Genomic DNA, 23,268 nt, shown 5'->3' with positions numbered 1-23,268 from the left:
ATAAATAAAGAAAAAATCTTATAAGAGGAAAAAACATTTTTTGTTGTTCATATTTAGCCTCATATTCACATATTAAGATAGGCTCTAAACTGGAGCCACAAAATCCATCCCAATATTTGGGAGGTACAATTTAAGACATATAGAAAAAATTGTATTGTGTCTGTGCCTAACAATAAAAGTCAAACAATAATTAGCACATTTAGCAGCACCACAGAATTTCTCTCGTCTTCTTCAGAACTTCCAATAGTAACATCAATGGATTTAATATTTACAATTAATACGTCATTCTGTTTTATACGTCAACTTTTGTATTTTCCAGATATTGAACGCTTGTCGATCTATTCACTCTTTAGACCATCATAGTGAAGCCCAAGAATTTCATCGTTATGCACCTCAAAGTGATACAGAATACTTAGGATACTTTTATCCAACAAACACACTGTATCGTATTGATGAACCTTCGTCAACCAATCCGTGAACGCAAGTCTTAATATATCGATTAATGATGAAAATCGTAATATATTATTTACATTTGCGCTTAAATTTAATTACAACAATGTGGTTAAAATAAATAAAACTACAAATAATTAATAATGATTAGCTAGAAAAATATGTATACATATATAATGTTATAATAAACAAGTTGCTGCAATGAATATTATTGTGTTGTATTAATTATTGTATTGCACTAATCTGAAAAATATATGATTATTAATTATAAATTATAATTACACAATGCCTAAAATGTTATTATGCAAAATTGTATAACTCAATTTTCAATTTAAAAGTGCATCGTCAAAATTATTGTATACGTTTACATTTATATATATAAAATATATAAAAATTTATTCTCTCGCTTCCATTACATTAGGAAATTTTTAATTATATTCTTACGATAATTTGTCACTTATAATTTACCAAATAATAGACAAAATGCGTCAAAATTACCTTGTGTTTAATTATTATTATAGAAAAATAATAAGATTCTAAAAACAAAAAATTATCACTTACATTAATGTAATTATGTTAAAAACATTTTTAATATAGTTTACATTAAAAGATATTATTACACCAGAAAACATCTTAGAATATCGTTACTTTATTTATGTTACTGTGATAATATTCTCTACTTTATGTCATTGCAATAAAATTTTAAAGAGAATTTACAAAACTAAAAGAAACTTGATAAATCAAATGTATAAATTGTTCTGAGGCAACACCTTATATGTAAATATTACATTATATAAAGTTAAATTACTTTCAAGTTTATTAAAATTAACAAATTCAAAATTGTTTACCTTACTACATGAAACAGGTACATGTTTATTAAATTTTATTAAAATTTAATTATTCTTCTGAGAGTACTGACAAAAGTATTCTTAGAATCTCACATAATAATATTTACTTGTTATTGTGATAAGGGCGCCTATATTTGTATCTTTTCGTCTTAAGAAAATTTCGTTCTGAAAACGTTTCGTGTCATTTACGTTTGTGCGATCAAATAAGAAACATATTTTCGATTGTGCTTATCAGAGTTTAATTGTAAGCAGAGGTATTATACAGGCACGTTCTATTCGAGATACATCTGTAAGTATAGATTACATACAGTAAGTAATTGTAAATTCCATAACACACATCGATGAATAGTATATTATTGGTTTACACAAATTATATACCATTCTTTTAATAAAGTGATATATTATTTATAAGGTACTAAAAATAATAACATACTTTTATGAAATACTAAAAATTAATACCAAATACATCCTATCTTTATCAAAAGATGTTCTCATATTCCTGACGATCAGAATTATAACACTTTTATTTATAAATAAAAAACTTAAAAACTGAGCGGTTAAGAGCCACTAAACGCGGATGGTATTGCGTCGACTTCGCAGAAAATAATTTTTCTGTGAAATTAAAAAGTTCATAGAATACACATTTTTCTTGGTGTATTTACCAAGATATACATAACAATTCTCTTTTTAAAAAATTTTATAAACACCTCTTTTCCCTAATATTTGTCACCTCTACGTCTCATTAGAGGGGTAAAGAGAGGTTTATAAAAAATTTATAAAATTCTCTTCTTTTCAGAAAAATTATTTTCTGCAAAATCGACGCACTACCAACCGCGTTTATTGGCTTTTATCACTCACTTTATCACATTTAATCACTCCATTTTCTAAGTTTCTTCTTTGTAAACATTAAAAGGTCATATTTTTTCACTGTTATTTATTCGCAATATCTATATTATATTTTGAATTATATGTATATAATGAGCAAACACACACGTTTTAGTAAAAAAAATAAACAATAAAAAAGTAATAAAAATAATGCAAAAAAGTGGCTTGTTGCTTACGAAACATAACTAACTATGTAAAAATTATTGTCAAAGCTTCTTCGCCTTTTCAAATCGTAATTTATATTTTACAAATGCGCAAATTATTTTTGAGATAAAATAGAACTATATGTATAATAGTAACATGATAAAAATATGATAATAAAATCGATCGTTCATTATAAAACATAAATTTGAAAATAAATTTCTAATTATTGCTCCATATCAAAGAAGCCTAATTTTTAGATTCGTTACTTCTAATGAATTCACTAGAATTTAAGATTCTTACATATTAAATTACGTTATTATTATTACTGTTATGGTATAATAACAATAATTGCTAATAATAATATTGCTATAACAATAATGTTTTATTATAATAATAACAATATCGTGTAGTTTCTTCTGCTTTGTAATGTATTGTGCAGTATCATATTACAAAATTATAATATAAAATATTTTGTTCTTTTTTCGATTTGCTGCTGCTTATAATCTATGTGATTTATACAAGTTATACATTATGGAACCGAGTGCAAATGATAATATTACAAACCAAGTGCCAATTAGACAGATGAGCCTTCATAACCCTGCAAAGAACAAACTCGCAAAAGGTAAAAAAAAAATATACGCGAAATTTTATTCTAGTATGTCATGCCCAAAAAATGCTTAACGTAAATAAATAATAACAGATTTACAAGAAGAATTGAAAAAACATTTTGAGATTGTTGAAGTTCAATGGGTCGAATGTCCTGATCTAACTCAGAAACCATTCAACCTTGCTGCACCAGGTAAAAGATCTACTTAGCGCTTTTAATTTAGCATATATATTTTATTATTGTGCTGACAGCGTCCTTATTTGCAGGATTATGTGGCGAACCGGCATTAATAGACCTCGGTGATATGTCATACCATACAATAAAGAAAGAATATAACATTATGAAGATTTTAAAATTACTTAGTTGTTATCATAGAAATTCATTCATTTTCGGTGTTAGTTGTTTTAAAAATTCAATTGGAGAATTAAACGAAGTATATATCATTATCGATTCATACAAAGTATAATATATATGTATATGCCATTAAAATGTACATTTTATTATTTTTCTTTAATTATATAAATTTAATTTGTTAATTATAATCACCCTAATTTTGCTTTTATCATTTTATTACTTTGTATTTTTTTATTTGTCTTTTATTAATTAGATATTTTATTAATTTTTACTTTACTTTCTGTTGCTCTACAGCAGATTACTAACGTATTTCTGTCAATAACCAATCAAGAAATAAAAGATATCCGTAATAAAAGTCGTATTACATATATGAACACACAACGTTGTATAGTGGAAGAACTATGGATTGAGGAACATGAGCACATATGCAACACGCTGGGAATTTTTTATCTTTGCCTTGGTTTAATGAAATCTGTTCTGCAAGTGTGTGTTAAAAGACACCGTTCGAATTCACAATATTGTCATGATCCTTCAGGTAGCATGTTATTTTAATTAAACATCATTTTAAAGTCAAATAACATACATTTAATATTTTCGTAATGTTTCACAGGATTTATAAACTCGATGCAGGATGTACTCCAAAACAGATATGGTGTTGAGAACAAACTTGTCGGTAAGAAATACAGAATATGTATTTACTTAAAATGAAAAATCTTCATCTCCTTTAAAGAAATTTAAATATACTATAGAACAATAGAAAATGAAAAATATGTATTTTTTTTCGAAATACTTCGTTGCGCTTTCAATCATTAAAACAATACACGCAGTACAAATCTAACAAAATTCATTCAATTTTATACTAATTTTAAATAAATGCAATTATAAACTTAAAAGAAATATTTACACAACAATAAATATAAGACAACAGTTGATTTTATTCAGCTCGCTTTATAACGTTAAAAGTAGTTATTAGACTTCTGGAAAATATTATACTTTAATTTGCTTATTATTCACTAGTATTATCACTAGTATTATTTTCATTAAAGATTTAAAATTTTGACAAAATTAAATGTTATTGCGGTTTTTCTTAAATGTTTCTACGTACCAGATAATATTACAATTTTTTATATGGCGATTCTTGTTGATAAAAAAATAATTAATAAAATAAATAAATGTATTATATAAGCTCTTTAATACTCAAAAATAATGTGTGAATATAGCCAAATATAGAAAACAAAGAATTGTTGTCTTGTATTGACAGCTAAATACTATATTTAATCGAATGAAAATGTATAGATAAAAAACGGAATTTACAAAACGTTTCGACATTTAATTCTTTAATTATGTCATAATTAAAGAGTTGATGAAAAATATAAAATTTGTGTGGTTGAATACTGATATTCGCATTTTGGTTTTTGTCTTTAACATTTGGTTTTTGTTGTTAAACATTTGATGTATTAATTAAATTAACGTAGCAACGAGTTCATTATTATTCTTAGTCTTTAGCAATAAATATTGAACGTTAGTAAATTTTAGATTTTCCCTCGACCATCATGTAGGTCGATAATGTAAAGTCATGTTGTAAATTGTTAAAGTCAAATATGTCAAAAATAAACAATCATTGAGTGACTATGTTCACGATGAGTGAGCAAATAAAGAATGTTTTACAAATTATGATCATCAATATAAACTATAATTTAAAATTCTTAAGAAGATAAGGTAAATAGAGAAAAAATTCTATAAATAGAAAAAACATTTTTTATTGCTCGTATTTAGCCTCATGATCACATATTAAGATAGGCTTAACATTTAAAATAAATACAATATAGATATTTGTTTTTATAGCGTTGGGTGGCGTGTACAGTGTGACCAATGCAAACTGGAGCCACCAACTCCGTCTATATGATAGTGCAGATATACAGCAAATGTATCATGGAAGTTATTGTAATGTGTCTATGCCTGAAACAATAATTAGCACATTTATTGGCAGCACCACAGACATTCTCTCATTTCCTTCAGAAGCACCAATAGTAACATCAATGTATTTCATATTTAATTATTACATCATTCTGTTTCATACATAAACTTTTGCATTTTCCAGAAATTGAACGCTTGTCAATCAATTCACCCTTTAAACCATCATACTGCAGCCCAACAATTTCCTCTTTATGTACCTCAAAGTGATACAGAATACTTAGGATACTTTTGTCCGGCAAACACACTGTATCGTATTGATGAACCTTCGTCAACCAATCCGTGAGCGTAAGTTTTAACATATCGATTAATGATGAAAATCGTAATATATTATTTACATTTGCGCTTAAATTTAATTACAGCGATGTGGTTAAGATAAATAAAACTACAAATAATTAATAATAATTAGTTAAAGATATGTATACATATATAATGTTATAATATAATAAAAAAGTTACTGCAATGAATATTATTATGTTGTATTAATTATTGTATTGAAATGATCTAAAAAATATATAAGTATTAATAATAAATTTTTATTTCATAGTATTTAAAATGTTATTATGCAAAAGTGTACAACTCAATTTTCAGTTTAAAAGTGCCTCGTCAAAATATTATTGTATACGTTTACATTTATATACATAAAATATATTAAAAATTTATTCTCTTGCTTTCATTTTATTAGGAAATTTTTAATTATATTATTACGATAATTTTAATTTGCCACTAGTAATTTAGCAAGTAATAGACAGAGTACGCCAAAATTACATTCGGTACATTAATTATTGTAGAAAAATAATAAGATTCTAAAAACAAAAAATTATCATTTACATTTTACATTAATGTAATTATGTAAAAAATATTCTTAAGATAGTTTACATTAAAAGATATTATTACACTAGAAAACCTCTCAGAATATCGTTATTCTATTTATGTTACTGTGATAATGTTCTGCACTTTATTTCTTTACTTTTTTTTCTCGAAATTATAAGCATGTATATTGTTGCATGAGAAAGAGGAAGTATACAAACAAATGTTGTTGTCTCTTTAAACACCTGTGAATAATTTCAGAAAGTAATGCCTTGAATAATTTTTTAAAACAAGTTTACAGGTGCCAGTATTTTGAGTAAACGGCGTAATTTTTGAGTTGCAGGTTTGTTGAAATTAATAAAATAAGATTTCAAAAAATAGAATTTTAATAAGAACAAGATTACACAAAATTATTGAAATTATTGTAAATAATCATTTCCAGCCATAATACAATATATAAATCTGTTCTTTTTTTCTCATTAATTGACGAATACGTTCAAAAATACCGTGCAAATTGTTTCGCATGACGCAAGTATGCAATCTTTATCTTTCACTGGATTAGCAAAGACAAAATAAGGATTTAAGATATTGTTAATTATCTGAGTGTATATATATATATATATATATATGTGTGTGTGTGTGCGTGTGTGTGATTATAACGTAATTAATTTTTTCTTGTAATTATGGTACTTGTAATATAGGATATTTAGTTTAATTACAATTTTAATATTAATTCAATTGCTTAGTTTAATCTCTTAAGTTGGCTATTTATTCAGACAAATATTTTTACTCATGTCTGTATGTGAATATCCGAAACCACTTTGAATTCATTGAATGCATATAAAGAGACAATGTTGTTAACAAACTCCGTAAACGTGTAATTAAATTTCACCTAATTACATCTGACACGATAATAAGTTAGTGTTAGTAACTGGTTCAAGATAGAATTCTTTTCTGATTTAAGATGAATTCCAATTGAATATCCATTTATGAAGATCCAAATGTTTATTATTTTGCAAACGTTCTCGAAGAGTCGATCTTGCCCATGTAGACACGTATCGATACCGTTTAAGTCTCCCATTGAGTTATTAATAGGTAGTCACTTTCTACAACTCAGCCTGTGTATCTGTATTGCTCGTTGTCTGCGTACAGACACGTTCGTCGAGCCTGGCATGTCAACGAGAGGAGTAGTAAAGTAGCATAGCGAGTACTTATCACGCATCGTTGAGTTCCGATTTATCCGACTGTGACGTCGAGTTGGAGAGGAACGTTATCTCGTTTTTATCGGCCGCGCTTCTACGCTCCCATGAACGTATATCCGCCATATTTCGCGCGACCTTTAAAAAAATGCCAGCGAGAGAAACACTCGAATAAATGAATGATGGCTTACATATTTGCGGTGACCACATCGCTATATTTTCGATATATCTGAAAGGTATCTTCTCTCATCAACAGCGATTCTTCGATATTTGCATTCATATTTTGTAAAATTTCTTTCTGCTTTTGTTTCACCTATTCGTTTAAGATATATTGTACGAGTTGCGAATTAGGTATTTTAGCACAGGGACTATTGTAAAAACTTTGCTGAATTTAAAGATCGACTCGATTGAAATTGTCAAATTCTTCCACGACAAAATTCAATTAATCTTCATTTAAAGTTATTAATTTTGTATATATGTTTCAAAAAAAAAAAAAAAAAAAAAAAAAAATGCGAGCGAGCTGTAGTTAATTGAAACACAATGAGAGATGAATAAACGATTACAATTCGTCAGATGTGACATAAAATTCCAGAGGCATTATCATTCATCAGTTACGGTGACAAGATTCTTGGAACATACATTTATCATTTTAGATTATGCAAAAAAAAAAAAAAAAAAAACAAAGAAACAAAAGGAAAATACGCTTTTTAATTCATTTCATCAATTTGCTCTCAATGTCATAATTAATACCCAATAAATGAAATGACAAATATTGTATTGGAACTTATAAACAGATAAAATTTCTTTTTTAAATGCACAGAGTACTCTTACACATTTAGTTGTAACATAACTATACTTTTCTCTGTAAATGAAGAATTTTTATTCCCACACAAGTAGTCATAGAAAGTAGCAAAAGATTGCGGTAATGAAACACTTCAAACGTCACTATGTCATCATTCTAAAGCCTTTTCATTATTTACGAAGACTACAATGATGATAGATATATTACATAATAAATGGCCGTTACATGCGTTTGCAACGCAATTAAATGTAATTTTTCAAAATTACAGCGAATAATAACAAAGATAAAGAGGAAAAATATAATTAAAGCGTGAGAAGAAAAAGCAAAAAAAAGGATTTGATAGTAGGAAATGAATTTCCCATTAAATCTATTTCTCAAGCTGTTTCACAGTCATTGTTATGATTTCCGACGTCGATCGATAAGCAAGATCGTAATGTAAGAATGATAGAATAAGTGAAAGCTAATTTGAAGATCAATCGACGCGATCGGGACGAGCACCTGTGAAACACGTGTATTGGAAGACAAGATAATGAGCCAACCACAAATCAAAATGAGAACGAACACTGAGACTCTTTTCGATCGCATTATAACGATGTCTAATCGATCGAACAACACTTTCCTCAGTGATTAATGGGCAATATACGATTATTCGTAATCTTCTCCAAAGATATATGGCAATTTTTCGCACTTTCGGTTGTTTAACGGCAAACAGGCATGATGAGAATATTAATTTTAATCAGAAAAACTTTCGATCATTCCATTTTTAATATTACAACCGTCAAACGAATAAATGAACGAAGATGTAACTAATCAGCAAGACTGTACATAAAAAACTGTAGAGTTTTTTAACAAATTTATAAGTAGAAATGAATAATTTTCAACAAGTAGTCACACATATTTTAAATTTCTCCTCTGTATAAAAAAATATATATGTTTAAAAATAATAATTTATATATAAGTTGAAATTATGAAAATTAAAAATTTTAAATTGATAATACTATAAAATTTGAATATATGCGTATGAAAATTGTATTCAAAAAAATTCAAATTCTCTATTAATTAATCCGAAAACGCAGGAAAATAAAAACGTCAACAATTATATTTGCTATTGAGTAAATTGATGACATAAAAAAACGAATAATTAATTTTATAATTTTATAATTATAATTATAATAAACAATATCAGAATAAATCAAGTTTATTGAAATATCTCAATTGCGAAGAGAGGAAATTATTAACAACGTATGTAGTTAAAAATTCTATAAAGAATTATTAAAACTCAAACAGTTTAGAAGAAGGAAAGAGAGAATCTTATATAACTTTAAGCAATAAGAATATAGATAAATTAATTTGAACAAAAAATTGCTTAGGAAAAAGTTATTAAAAATAATTGTGTTTAAATAAAAATAATTAAAATTAAAATTAAAAATACATTCGAGTAAGAGCTAATTGCAGGAACGTTTTTTTTAGCAGATTAATTCGATCGGACAGTGTCCGATTATGGAGTACGAGGAGAGAAGGAGCGGGGAGGGGAAGGATCATACGTGTTCCGGAAGAGAGAAGAAGTGCGGCGCGGACGAAGACCTACGATAGAACGAAATGGAGAGGGGGTACCAACGCGGTTTGCTTCGAACACGGCCGACGTAACGTTGAAGACGCCGCGCGCTCGTGCTACGGTTGATACTGTTTCACGGAACATTTTATAGTCAGCTGGTCGCCAAGTAACATAGTGAACACACGCGGTGATCTCGACGTTCTATAATGCGACCGACCGTTCCTCTGTGCTTACGTCAGTGGACTTATAATTCGATCGACTGTCACCACAATTCTTTGCGTGTATAATTCGTGCTCTCATCGTGACTGACCAAAACAGCCTCTATTTTTCTATTTACGGATTTTGTCAGCAGAACACGTGAGTAATGTTCAATGTGATTCAGAAAATCATGCTGTTTTTTTAGATTTCCACACACAATCGTTGCTCAGAGAGATTTGTAGAAAATTATAATAATAGATAAGAAATAATAAAATAGAATAGACTTTAAATAATATTTAAATAATAATTTTTATTAAGAATATAGCGTAACATATATATATATATATATGAACTATACAAATAACGTCTGCAATTATTCAAGGATGTATATTCCCGTACAATAAAATAATTTTGTAAAAGTGATGATGATGATGATGATGGCCATAATTTTTATGTAAAATTAATAATAATGAAAATTATATGGAGTGAATACTAAAACAATACTTGCTAACTTGCAATGTTTATAATTATTGTATATATAAATACAGCTATTTAAACATGTAGAGAAAAACGTATATACAGGGTGTCCGGTAATTGATGAAAAACCTGTTAATGGCAGATTTTTAATATCGAGAGACGTCATCATTTTTTGCAAGTTTCTAATTTTTATTTTTTTCATTATATATCTTTGTAATTAAGTCTTAAATTAAAATTCTATTACAGTAAACTCTATCTGAAATTAATTGAAGAATGTAGTTTTGGTAATTTTTTAACTTCAAAAAGTTTAGTTTGCGAAAAGAGCCTTTTTTTCAATCGGCTATAACTCGAAAATTATTGATGCCCCGACATTTTCGCCGTGGAAAAATCGTCTTTAAATAATCTCTTCAAGAATCTGCCATTAGCAGGTTTTTCACCAATTACCGAACACCCTGTATATATATGTGTGTATATAAATGTACAAGTGTATATATCACTTGTTATAGATATATTCGCTTCAATATAACTTATTTTTTTTTTTTTTAATAGAAACTTCGAAACTTATAATTGAAGGTATATCTACATCTAAATTTTCTAAAGTGATAAAGTGATGATTTGCAATTGGCAAATGTTTCTTAAATACTGTATAAATGTCTCTAGTATTAAAATATATAAATATTGCGCACGAAAAGACAAGATTAATGAGCAAAATTACAGTAAATTATCATATCTAAATCCTCAAGCATAAAACAACGATCATAAACAACGAACATGCATGTCATGTAAATAAGCACTGGTTATTAAATTTAAAAAAAATCATGCTACTTAGGCTACTAATTATCTCGCATCAGCATGTACATCGTCTATTTTCAATAACGCTAATTATATCGCAATTCACATACTACGCGCGATCGCTGCTGAATTATGCATGAGTATATTTTTTCTGTACTATTCGATCCGTCTTACTTTACGTTTAATATAACAATTTAAACGATACCCGATAATATTTAAATATTCTGTATCAAATAATATGCAAAAAAATTGTTTTCTAACACTATTTTAAAAATTGTATAAAAAAATATTAATACATTGCCAAAAATTATATTATATTAACATATATTTTAAAATGTATTATTTGCAATTATAACGCAACTCGGATGATATCAACTTTATATCCAATGGAAAAAATTTTATCGCTTCCGAATCTTATCAGAGAAGGGCAACGTTACAAATTGTCATCATTTTCATCGGTATAATAATGACTAATAATGATGAATCATAAAAAGAAATTATCTCAACGATAAGACAACGGGCGATTTACGAGACCACAAAAAACACTTGAACTTGTTTCGTACTTGTTGCTGCTGCTTATTCATCGGGAACGGTGAGTTGCAAATTCGGAGAAATCGAGTGTCCTCTTTACGGGAGTGTCCTCTAAACGGGGCGTATGCCGAGCATCGCACCTTGAACTCGACACGCAAGGAAGGCAGGTCATGGACACACTTTTTCGGAACGTACGATCGCTCGAAGGGCATCGTACCGATGCCGAAAACTTTCTCGGCAAGTTGCCGTATATAGGCATGCCGCCGATATATATACTGCAGAGAGATGGTAATATAACCGATGGGAGAGAGAGAGAGAGAGAGAACCAGTTATACGAACGTTGGTCACGCGAGTCCCATGAATCACGAGAGGCAATCTTCCGTCACATACCCGGAGTGTGCGGAGAACAACATACATTCCTTGTTCGTCTGCTGATCAGTCTGCGCTACTGTTCCCCCGCGTTTTTTACGTGATTCTTCAAACCTGAGGCTATGTTTATTTTAGAGCCTTATTCCAATCATGTGCAATTTTAATGGAACGTATCTCGATCCACTGAAAAAAATATTTTGCTAATGTAGATAGATTTCTAGATGTCTCAATTAAAATTTTAGCGCTACGTTTAGTATCTGTTGGAATATTGTTTGCCGCGTATAGAACTTATAGCAGCAATACCTCTAGAAAATTTAGATCCCATAAATTCTGTCTCTGTCATTTAAATCGATTAAGTGCAAAATATTTGCGGTATCACAGTGTCTGCTAATAATTTATCTGTTTCAATGAATTTTTTACACCTGGAAAATTTTGGTTCAAGTTGCAAGATTATTTTTTTGAGTGTCTCGATATGTAAGTACGTCGTTTAAATGGCGCTCATTATAGTTCGATCAGTTTAATTATTAGAGTTCAGCAAAGTGTCGTCGCGAAAACTTTCTGCCGCACATCCGCGAAATTGTACGCATATAATCAAGATTGTGGAGCAGACAGATAATTAAATGAACCGAGCGAAGCGCGTACTTTACCAAACACATCTGCACGCCTGTAACACGGCTAATCAAATATCTGTTACATGCGAGTTATGTGAACAACTTTCGAGGAAGCAATATCTTCCTAGTATGTACCTCTAGTCTGTAATCATTATCATGTGTATATATATATATATGAAATCTGTATATAATTATTATTTTTCTATTCCGTTAGTAGAGATAATTTAATATTCGGAAAATTAAATCTGCTCGCACGTCTCGGTTTATATTACTTGCAATCTTATAATCATCTTGATTATCATAAAAAAAAGAAAGATAAACATATATAATGTATATGGTAAAAGCGCATAATATTGATTAATTTTCAAAAGCTTCTAAAAAAGGTTTAATTAATCAGGTTTTATACCAACGAATATCGATGAAATTTTGTTGTTGTTTGTCTTCTTGACGCAATAATTTCAAAATTTACATGATCGACGTACGAGACGGTTTTCCGATATTATGACATGGGATGCATCATAGGGAAAAAATGTATGAAACGTTTATTACAATTGCAAGGAAATGATTGCGTTAGAGAAAGTATGGAAAGGAACGTGATTTGATGATTTTAACAGTAGGAAACGATTTCGTCAGATAATTATATGAGGAATAATCACTCTCAGTGTCATCCTCGTGTCTCATTTCCCTCGTCCTTGTCATCGATTTTTTTTATTTTTTAATTTTCTCTTATTAATTTTTACTTTAATGGATGTTCATATTTCAATTCCACGCAAACTTCCGTGTGAGATATTTTGTTACTTTCCCTACGTGTATTACAAGAGAGAAAAAGAGAGAGAAAAGGAGTACAGACGCATCGTAAAAATAATAGAGTCAGTACGGTACAATGTAACAGCGGATACTGTTACATGACTATTTTTCTCGCGCACCGCTGCACTCGGGAAGTGCATTTCCATTTCCTCGACAAGATCGATTTCGCTGCCGGAATCTCGACAAAAATAATCTCGTAATTGCGAGAGTTCAACATATTACGCAAAAAGTATGTCACGATAAATCAAAAGAATTCGAAAAATAAAAAATACAAAGTATTAACATTTCTTAGTTAGGAAAAATATCTTGGTAATTCTTAAATTTGCGTGTCGCAGACGAAAAAATTTACATAGAAAAAAAATATAGTTATTTTTCTATGTAAAATGTAAATAAAACTTTGCATTTATATTGGCGAAACCGTTAAAACTCATGTTTCCAATGTCGCCGCATCAATTAGAAATCCGAGATTTTCAAGAAGAATAACGACACGCTAATCTAACAATAAGATAAAAGATAAAAGAAGGAGAGAATAAAGTGGGAAAAGAAAATAAAGCCAATAATCTGTGACGTGAGCGTTCGGCTCTGAATCTTCTTGACGGCCGCCGTCCACGTGATTGTCGCGTTTGACTTTCTTCTAAAACTAATTACCTTTTCGTCTCTCTCGACGACTTGCCGCTTTTTCCACGACGGAAACGTCCTTTTCCTTGTCGCTGATTGTTTTAATATACCTCATAGTGTGCCAAGCGAGAGTCAGCTTTTAGCGTGTCGTGGCGCCAAAATGATATGAATGGCACGCGATCGTTTACGGTACAACAAGTGCCAACCGAGATACGTCATCGCAAAAGTCCATCTATGTCGCATGAGAATTATGCCTCGCATACAATGAATAATCCTTCTTTTAAACTTTATTTTTTATGGAGAAAGAAAAATAATTATTATATGATTAAATATAAAATCCATGATACGATGAAAATTCTGACAATCAACTTTGAAACCTCTAACACACAATAAGAACAACTTACATACTTTTCCCGAGCTCACTTTACAAGATACATACATCTCGCTCCAAATAAAATGTATATATATATGTCTCTCTTTTTCTCTTTCTACCGCAATTATCTTCATTCTCACGCGATGTACACATATGGTAGAACGAAATAAAACACACGTCTTGCTTCCTGCCTGATACAATCAAAAGAGACCACGAATGTAACTGATAAATAATAGCAATATCGTCGGGTGACAATGTCGATAAAGAATAAATTTGTCTTTCTTTTTATATTCTAGCGCTTGCGAGAGAGAGAAGCACTTAAATATCGATTATACTTTCGTGTACTCGTACTTCTTGATGTTGCATGTACCTTTTCTTTCAGGCAAGATTCCTATGTACGTAGGCAGCGCAGCTTTGTGTCGTAAATACTGCAACTTCATTTACATACAAAGAAGCTGGATTACACGTACCGTGTTTGGCTTATTAAAAAGGCGGCGACTACATGGCACGGCTTGCCATATATCGTGTTACACAACGTCTCGTCTTTTGTGACGCAAAAACATTTCGTCGCGAACTTTTTTGCAATTTGATTTTCTTACAGTGGTTTCGACAATGACGGACACTCGCGCGCGCACATAGTTAATAGAGCGGATACTTCGTGGTTCGTTTGAAAATTTCGATCGTTAAAAGAAACTGCGCTCATCTATCTTACCATTCACCTCCTTTGGAAGATTTTCCCGGCAATGGCTCGTTGAATAAGTACTATAAGTTGTATTAAACGATCTAATTTCTATGCAAACCGAACAAAAAAACAATTTGCATTTCTTAAGTTAACTTTTCGAATAAATGATGTCGAGAAATTGGTCCCCCCCCGAAATATTTTCGCCGCATTCTCAAAGTCGAGAAACGTTCCGACATTCGATATTGCGAAAGATCATCGAGACAAAGTCGTCAAATTCCACACTCAAAAAAATGATGTTGCAAGCTGAACATAAATTTTCTAGGTGTAAGAAAATTAACTGAAACAGATAAATTATTAGTTAAATACTGTGATACCGCATATATTTTGCACTTGATCAATTTAAATGACAGAGACAGAATTTATATCTGTCCTATTAGTGTAAGTTTAGACAGAAAATTTGTCCGTGATGCCTATCTTTAAGGCCTATTGTCAAGAACAATTATATTTAGTAATTAATATTTGGCAATGGGATATAAAATTTTCTAGACGTATTGCTAGATTATTGCTGCTATAAATTCTATACGTGACAAACGATATTCCAACAGATACAAAAGGTAGCGATAAATTTTAACTGAGACATCCAGAAACCTATCTACATTAGCACAATATTTTTTTCAGTGCAGACTTTTACGGAAACGGTAAAGTCCCGCGGATTAAGCGAGATGTTTCGCGATTTGTCCCTGCAAAAAAATTGCGACCGAACGATCGAGTTTCTCGTCTCGCAACGATAACTCATCGAATCGAAAGCTGAAAGCCCACAAGTTCTTGCATGACTATATGCGCCCGTTTACTTTCTATGCAGTCATTGCATGAAGGAATACCAAATCAATGTGTGTTCTTAATAGACATAATACATTATTTATTTATACATTTATGAATTTTTTAACCCAAACACACAGATTTCGTAGCAGAAAATCTGACCGAAATCGTGTTCCTCTTCTCTCCGGGGGATTCGAAACACACGATTGCCACACTTTTCGCGAACCTACTACACACTCCCGCACTCCATCGCGATTTCCATGATATCTCGCATCTCTCTATTTTATTCCATACAATTAACATACGCGTACCGGAGCGCTGTTTTCACGCGGCATTCCCGGCGTTGCCCTGCGTTCAACATTATACGCAGGAGCGTAGCGTGTAGTCATTGATGGCACGCATTGTACCGTTACATCGTCACGCTGAGAGGATTAAACCAGCGGAACCGCAGCTCCAACTGCGTATGTACTATAATCGGGAAAAGCTCCCGTCCTTTTGCGCACCCAACAGTTTGACATACGACCGTGTTAAAAGCAAACCTGCGCGAAATTATGGCGTGAGTAAAAATTCGTCTCCCTCTTTTTCTCTCTCTCTCTCTCTCTCTCTTAATTTGTTTCTCTTTTCTACCTTTTACAATTTCAAAATATTAATACAAATCACCAAGGACAGAACTGCAAATATTGAACTCTTCAAATATTCTCAACGTCTTTCATGTTTCCTTATCTTATTTTTAAATTTTTTTTATACAAACATTATAAGGTTCTTACCGAAAGTTGACGGCCGATGAATCCTCGTGCGAGGAACATCATAATCGTTTAGTATTTTTTTCTCCGTATAATAATCTGAAACATAATAACAGGTAACTTGTAGAGTGAAAACACAGACTCGACAAAGAAATTGATATCGCGATATACAAATCGCAACGCAAAAGATGTTATCTGCACGACACTTTTTACTTTCGAATAATTATTTCAGCGGAGATAAACGTATCATAATCGCGAAGCATCCCAGAGACATAATAATAAAAGATTGTTACGCTTTTCCACTCGCAGATCGCGTTCCGCGTTAAATTACTACAACATGGTAAGTTTCTTTCCTATTCGACGATAATCTTATCAATATCGCACGTATATATATTCACAAAAATTGTTATTTTTACAAAAAATTTAAATATGTATCGTCGCGATTGACGTATTCAAATCATCAGCCGAATTTAACAGAATATACAATAAAGTAATCGAAGCAAATAATTATTGCGATAATAAATTTTCACACAGACGACACAAAAAAATCGTGATTCTAGCATCAAATAATGTCCACGGCAGTAGTAGGACATTACTTTGTAGGTGAACCCTTAAACTAATTTCATGTCGGGTTTCCTCGCTCTAATACTTGTGGCGAACACGTGATCGAGGGCATACGTGATTGCTTATTACTGTACAATTGATACCTGTGTCGAAGGTATCGAACCGTAAAATTGAACGCGACCGTATGTTTCCGCGGTGAAATGTCTCGACGATCTTGGACGATCTTCATGGACAATAATCATCTTTTACGATCGTAAAGACAATGCTTTCGCAGAAATTGCAGTGAAATGTCTGCAGCAGAGAGTATCGATCTGTGAAATAGATAGATGAAGAAACGCTATTGAAGAACGAGCCATACCCCATAAACTGATCACAACTGCCAGCATGACTAAATAAATTTTATCCTTTAAATATTATTTTCTTATTCTTTCTTCTGCGAGAAAATAGAGATAAGTTTGATTTTTTTAGAAACAAATTTTGTAGAAATGATGATAGGATCTTAGGATATTTGATGTTTGAGAGACAAATTATTTACGCGATACAGTAAATTACTAAATCATCATGAATAATATACTATATAATTTAATTTAATTAAATTTTCAACAATATAAATATAAATCTCATAATAAAAATAGAAATATTAAATCTTCCGCAAATGACTAAATTGTTTTATCAAATTTTTTTTTTTTTTTTTTACGTTAAAGCATCACTTTGAAGAATAATTTAGTTGAGGAAATAATAATTATTGGCAATATCCGAGATAACTATTAAATTTCACTACTTTCGCTTTAAACGTTACCATCTACGACATCATACTTTTCCATTACAGTTCATCATATCGCCTATTGTTTAATAATTTTCTGTATTAGCGATAAGATATTAAAGACAAGAGCTATCTCTTCTAACAAGACTGTTACTTACTTATTATTCTATTTTAAAGAACATCGCTGATTATTATTCAATTTAATAAATTGAAATTTCCCGATCATCATAATAATCAGTGATGCGGAAGATAGCCTTATTAATTTGCACGATCCGTTCGATATATCATGTTCCTTAACGCGATAAACGCGTGTTTGCGGTTGCGCGTATTATTTTTAGTGCGAGGAACATGAACGAGTTTCCACGAGCATCAACTTTTGCGTGTAAACCGTTGTTACGGTATACGTATTTATCTCACAAAGTTCCAGTGCAATTGTATAATTACATACATGTACGATTCACGCACGTGCAAACAATTAATAAATATGCCATTGACACGATTCCCATCATTTTACCGAGTAATTATACACACACACACACACACACACACAAACACATATATTTAGCATATATAATTTCGTACGCTAAACAGTTCTCAAAAAAGAGAAACACAAGATGCGTTACTTAAATGTGTGTATGTATATACGTGTACGCGTGTAACACTTGATTATTATTTAAAATATTCTTTAGATTTTAATCCTTTTATCGCAAGAATTTTTCGTACTTCAAAATAACGTACTTTCAATTATATTTCTCATTTATCAAATACGCACGCATGTACGCACAATCATTAATCACTTATTGGCAATCTCATTTATAATTACTATAACTAATTAAAATTGTAGCAAAAACGTAGTTTAACGTCCGATATTGAATCTTTAATTAAGACGCATTCTTGCTAGCTAGTCACGCTACGAATGCAATCTACATATCTAGTGAAATTAAGCGCATCGAAAATTAGTAAGGCGGGCTGCGAAGTACTTTGAGAGAAATCTTTTCGCCGATACGCACGAACAAGCATCGAGTAAAATCGGTTTTTTACAGAGTAATCGAGAAAGTCTCTGAATAGATTCCACTTATCACATTGTCAAAAACGTCGTGCCTAAAAAAGATAATCCCTATCTAATCTAGCCTACTATGAAATTGAAAGAGTCTGGGAGAAAGTGAAGGGGAAGTATAGAGTTTATGGCACTTTTAATTATTATCTATATTTGCCATTTAATCATATAACACATCCAATTTAAAGTAACGAAATATTGCCTGAAGCCACAGCTAAGTTTCGACCTTTATATGGCTTCATACAATTTGGTAGGACTTCCATCATTAAAATCGACGTTATTCGAAATGTGATCTCATTGTAAAAAAAAAAAAAAAAAAAAAAAATTAAACCAATCGATGGCAAAAGAAATGATCCGATAAAATATGTACGTAATAAAAATGGGACAGCCAAATCTCAAACAATATTTGTTTCACGATGTGAAACGAAATGCTCAACATATGATGTATCGAAAATGTCAGGATGTAATTTAATTTCTAATTAACAAAATTTATAAACTTTGTTAACAATAAAAAGAAAATTGTAATGTCTAAAATAAATTGATAAAAATGAACGTGTGTTAAAATAGAATTTGATATTTTTTCTTACACTCAAAAAAAAATATTTTGCTAATGTAGATAGATTTCTAGATGTCTCAATTAAAATTGATCGCTACTTTTTGTATCTGTTGGAATATTGTTTATCACGTATAGAATTTATAGCAGCAATATTCTAGCAATACCTCCTAGAAAATTTAGATCCCATAAATTCTGTCTCTGTCATTTAAATTGATCAAGTGCAAAATATATGCGGTATCACAGTATTTAACTAATAATTTATCTGTGAATTTTCAGTGAATTTTTTACACTTAGAAAATTTTTGTAAGTTGTCAATTTGTAAGATCATTTTTTTGAGTGTAGTTTTTTACGCATTCCCGCAAATTGACGTTCATATAACACGAACGTGCTGTTTAACATTTTTCATGATTAGTATTTCTTCTTCGATGTATATTATACAAAAAGTCTTACGGAGGAAAGCTTAAGTTAAACGGGGTGTATTTTTCTCGGCAGATTCTGAAACGAGACACAAGTGCGCCGGTCTAACCAGAGTCTAATACTATTAAGGAGTTAACGGGTATCCAGTTGGAAAACGAACGCTTCTGGCAGTGTGTCGCAGTTGGTCAAACTAACAACGTTCAGATCTCCCTTCGAATAAAGTATCGAGATTTTTGAGTTTTCAAACTTTCGAGGAACGAGAAAAACATATAGAGAACAGAAACCGGTTAGTATAAAATTACTTTGATAAATGCTGTACAAGTATCACTGACGGTGTATCATTACGATAAAACTTTCTCCAATGTACTTTAACGTATATCTTTCGCAAAAAGTGCTTAATGAAAAGAGATAAATACAGACGTCGTCGCATAATTAATCTTCAAAGTAACAAATACCCTCAAGATATTCTAAATATTGTTGTCCCCTATTAAGAATTAAATTTTAAAAACAAATGAGTTTTACTTATCTTAAACTTACCTTAATCAACATTTTGACGTTATAATTTTTAATAATTAAAAGTGAAAGAAGCGAAAGCGAATCAGACAATATATTCGATCGACGCTATTATTCTCTTTGCTAGTTCTCGCCTAATAATCTCGTTAGACCCTGATTCGAACGATTTAACATCGATTATGTACAGAGATGACCGGAGGTGGGACCAACATGGCGTATCACGGCCTCAGTCAACACGTCAATTTCGACGTGATACCGGATCCTGGCGAGCGTTTTCGATTGGAAGAATTGATCGGTGAGGGTACATACGGCGAAGTGTATGCCGCTTACGACAAAGAAACTGGCAACAAGGTAGCCGTGAAAATATTGGAGAATGTCGCCGACAATATCGAAGAAATCGAGGAAGAATATCTAGTACTGAGAGATCTTAGTCTACACCCGAACATTCCTCTCTTCCACGGTTTGTTTCTAAAACGTGCGAAGCCTGGTCAGGAAGAGGATCAATTATGGTTCGTGATGGAGGTATCGTCATTAAATTAAACGAATTAAAACAAATCTACAGCAAAAGAAACGTGAAATTGTATAAATTTTCTGATAAAAATAACTAAAGATGTAAAATTATTATTATCTAGAAGGCTTTATTGCTTTAGTGCCATTAGTTGTAATAAATACCACACCGTACTTTCTATAAGTCCAAGACTTTTATTATTACTTGTGTCATTAGTTGTAATAAATGTCAGAGCATGCTTTCCATAAGTTACTATTCACTATTAAACACACACATTAAACATCTTCTCAGAGAAAAATGAAAAAATTAAGAAATTAAGAAAATACTGTACTTTCTAATGACACCTATTCTGACAGCAATTCCATCTATCGTTCTTCTATAATTTCCGTAAATTAATTTGCCAATTTTCCAAAGAGGTGTTTACAGAATTAATTGCTTCGGTTTTAGTTATGCACCGGAGGCTCCGTAACCGATCTCGTGCAGGGTGTCAAGAAACGTGGCAGTCGTCTGACGGATGACCAAATAGCTTACATCTTGAAGGAGACTGTCGAAGCTCTAATCTTTCTGCACAGTAATCACTGTATGCATCGTGACGTGAAAGGTCACAACATTCTGCTCACCGAAGAAGCGCGTGTCAAATTGGTCGATTTCGGCGTGTCCTCGCATCTGGCCGCGACTCTCGCCAGGAAAAACACATCTGTCGGAACACCGTACTGGATGGCGCCAGAGGTAAGTTAAGGAGTTCATTCATTCCGGAAGTGAGAATTTTCTAATAAATTGAGAATAATGCATGTCGAGAATCGAGCGACCTACATCCGAGTCAATTGAGGAAAATAAATTTTTTAAAAATATAAAACTCGATTTTTTACTATGTAAAAAAAAAAAAAAAAAAAAAAAAAAAAACAGGTGATAGCTTGCGAACAGCAATTGGACTCTTCGTACGATTCGCGCTGTGACGTCTGGTCAATCGGCATTACCGCCATCGAATTAGCCGAGGGCGATCCTCCACTGTCGGAATTGCATCCCATGCGGGCGCTCTTTCAAATCCCGAGAAATCCTCCACCCTCTTTGAAGAATCCGGACCTCTATTCGCCGGAACTGACGGATTTCATAGCCGAATGCTTGGTGAAGGATCTCGAGCATCGACCTTTCGCGAGCGAATTGAAGGAGCACCCGCTATTGTCGAACGTGCAACCGATTGTGGGAAAGATTAGGGAGCAATTGAGAGAAGAGATACGTAGACAGAGAGCGGAGGGTCGAATTCACCGACAGCCGGAAGTGACTACGAAACATGGCAAATTGAAGACGGACCGCAAGACGAGACCGGAGAAGATGTATATGGACGATCTAGCGGCACTCGACATGTTATCGGAAGAAGCTATTGTCGATCAATTACAGCATCGATACGAGCAAACGCAGATATACACATACATCGGCGATATTTTAGTTGCCGTTAATCCTTTCACTAATCTGGGTTTATACACCGGTATCGTAAGTATTCCTTTTATATTAAAAAAAAAACATGATGATTATAATTAAATAGAAATAAATCAGACTGTGTAATAATGTGACATAATAATTATTTAAAAATATATTAATATTAATATTAATATTAATAATATATATTATTAATCATTATGTAGCCTAATTTATCTTGACGTAAATATAATTATATTATTATATATTATTAAAAAATATTAATTATATATATATATATATATATATATATATATATATAAAATTAGATTAATAAATAAAATAAATAATATGTAACGTATTCACTTAGGAGCAAAAGCGGTACAAAGGTCAAGCGAGATCGGATAATCCTCCTCATATATTCGCGGTCGCCGATGCCGCGTATCAAGCGCTGCTCCATCAACGTCAGAACCAGGCGATAGTTATTAGTGGTGAATCGGGCGCCGGAAAGACGGAAAGTGCAAATTTACTATTGAAACAGCTAGTATATCTCAGCAAAGCGCCAAATCGCAATCTCGAGGAGAGGATACTTCAAATAAATTCTATAATGGAGGCTTTCGGAAACGCCACGACCGGTATAAACGCCAATTCCTCCAGATTCGGGAAATATCTGGATTTAACAATGACGAAAGGTGGAAAAGTGACCGGTGCGCGGATCTCAGTATACCTGTTGGAGCAATCACGTGTGATCGCTCAAGCTGAGTACGTTTTCAAAGAGGGAAAAAGAAAAAAAAAAAAAAAAAATAGAGAGTTTAATTAACCAACA

At 31.5% G+C, this 23,268-nt stretch overlaps 2 protein-coding genes across 11 annotated transcripts in view; one reads left to right on the top strand and one right to left on the bottom strand.

Annotated features, from left to right (window-relative positions):
• Positions 1–23,268, bottom strand: part of LOC140666217 (uncharacterized) — a 191,181-nt gene that overhangs the window by 97,871 nt on the left and 70,042 nt on the right. For all 6 annotated transcript variants that reach the window (XM_072893147.1, XM_072893146.1, XM_072893145.1 and 3 more), the window contains one exon: positions 16,673–16,747. In XM_072893147.1, coding sequence (XP_072749248.1) covers positions 16,673–16,714 — 42 coding nt within the window. In that variant the 5' untranslated portion in view covers positions 16,715–16,747. The remainder of the gene's footprint in view (positions 1–16,672; positions 16,748–23,268) is intronic.
• LOC140666204 (myosin-IIIb) overlaps positions 1,438–23,268 on the top strand; it is a 29,173-nt gene continuing 7,342 nt past the window's right edge. For 2 of the 5 annotated variants that reach the window (XM_072893124.1, XM_072893129.1), the window contains exons 1-14: positions 1,438–1,587; positions 2,850–2,949; positions 3,028–3,126; positions 3,201–3,367; positions 3,583–3,823; positions 3,899–3,961; positions 5,134–5,318; positions 5,390–5,550; positions 9,547–9,985; positions 20,081–20,291; positions 20,706–21,040; positions 21,474–21,755; positions 21,933–22,517; positions 22,813–23,204. In XM_072893124.1, the coding sequence (XP_072749225.1) occupies positions 20,708–21,040; positions 21,474–21,755; positions 21,933–22,517; positions 22,813–23,204 (1,592 nt within the window). In that variant the 5' untranslated portion in view covers positions 1,438–1,587; positions 2,850–2,949; positions 3,028–3,126; ... (6 more) ...; positions 20,081–20,291; positions 20,706–20,707. Of the gene's footprint in view, positions 1,588–2,849; positions 2,950–3,027; positions 3,127–3,200; positions 3,368–3,582; positions 3,824–3,898; positions 3,962–5,133; positions 5,319–5,389; positions 5,551–9,543; positions 9,986–20,080; positions 20,292–20,705; positions 21,041–21,473; positions 21,756–21,932; positions 22,518–22,812; positions 23,205–23,268 lie in introns of all 5 variants that reach the window. The other 3 variants (XM_072893127.1, XM_072893125.1, XM_072893128.1) reach the window with 3 other exon arrangements.

Source organism: Anoplolepis gracilipes, chromosome 5 (assembly GCF_047496725.1).
Source record: "Anoplolepis gracilipes chromosome 5, ASM4749672v1, whole genome shotgun sequence".
Lineage (NCBI taxonomy): Eukaryota > Metazoa > Arthropoda > Insecta > Hymenoptera > Formicidae > Anoplolepis > Anoplolepis gracilipes.
This window is presented reverse-complemented; position numbering and strand designations above follow the sequence as displayed.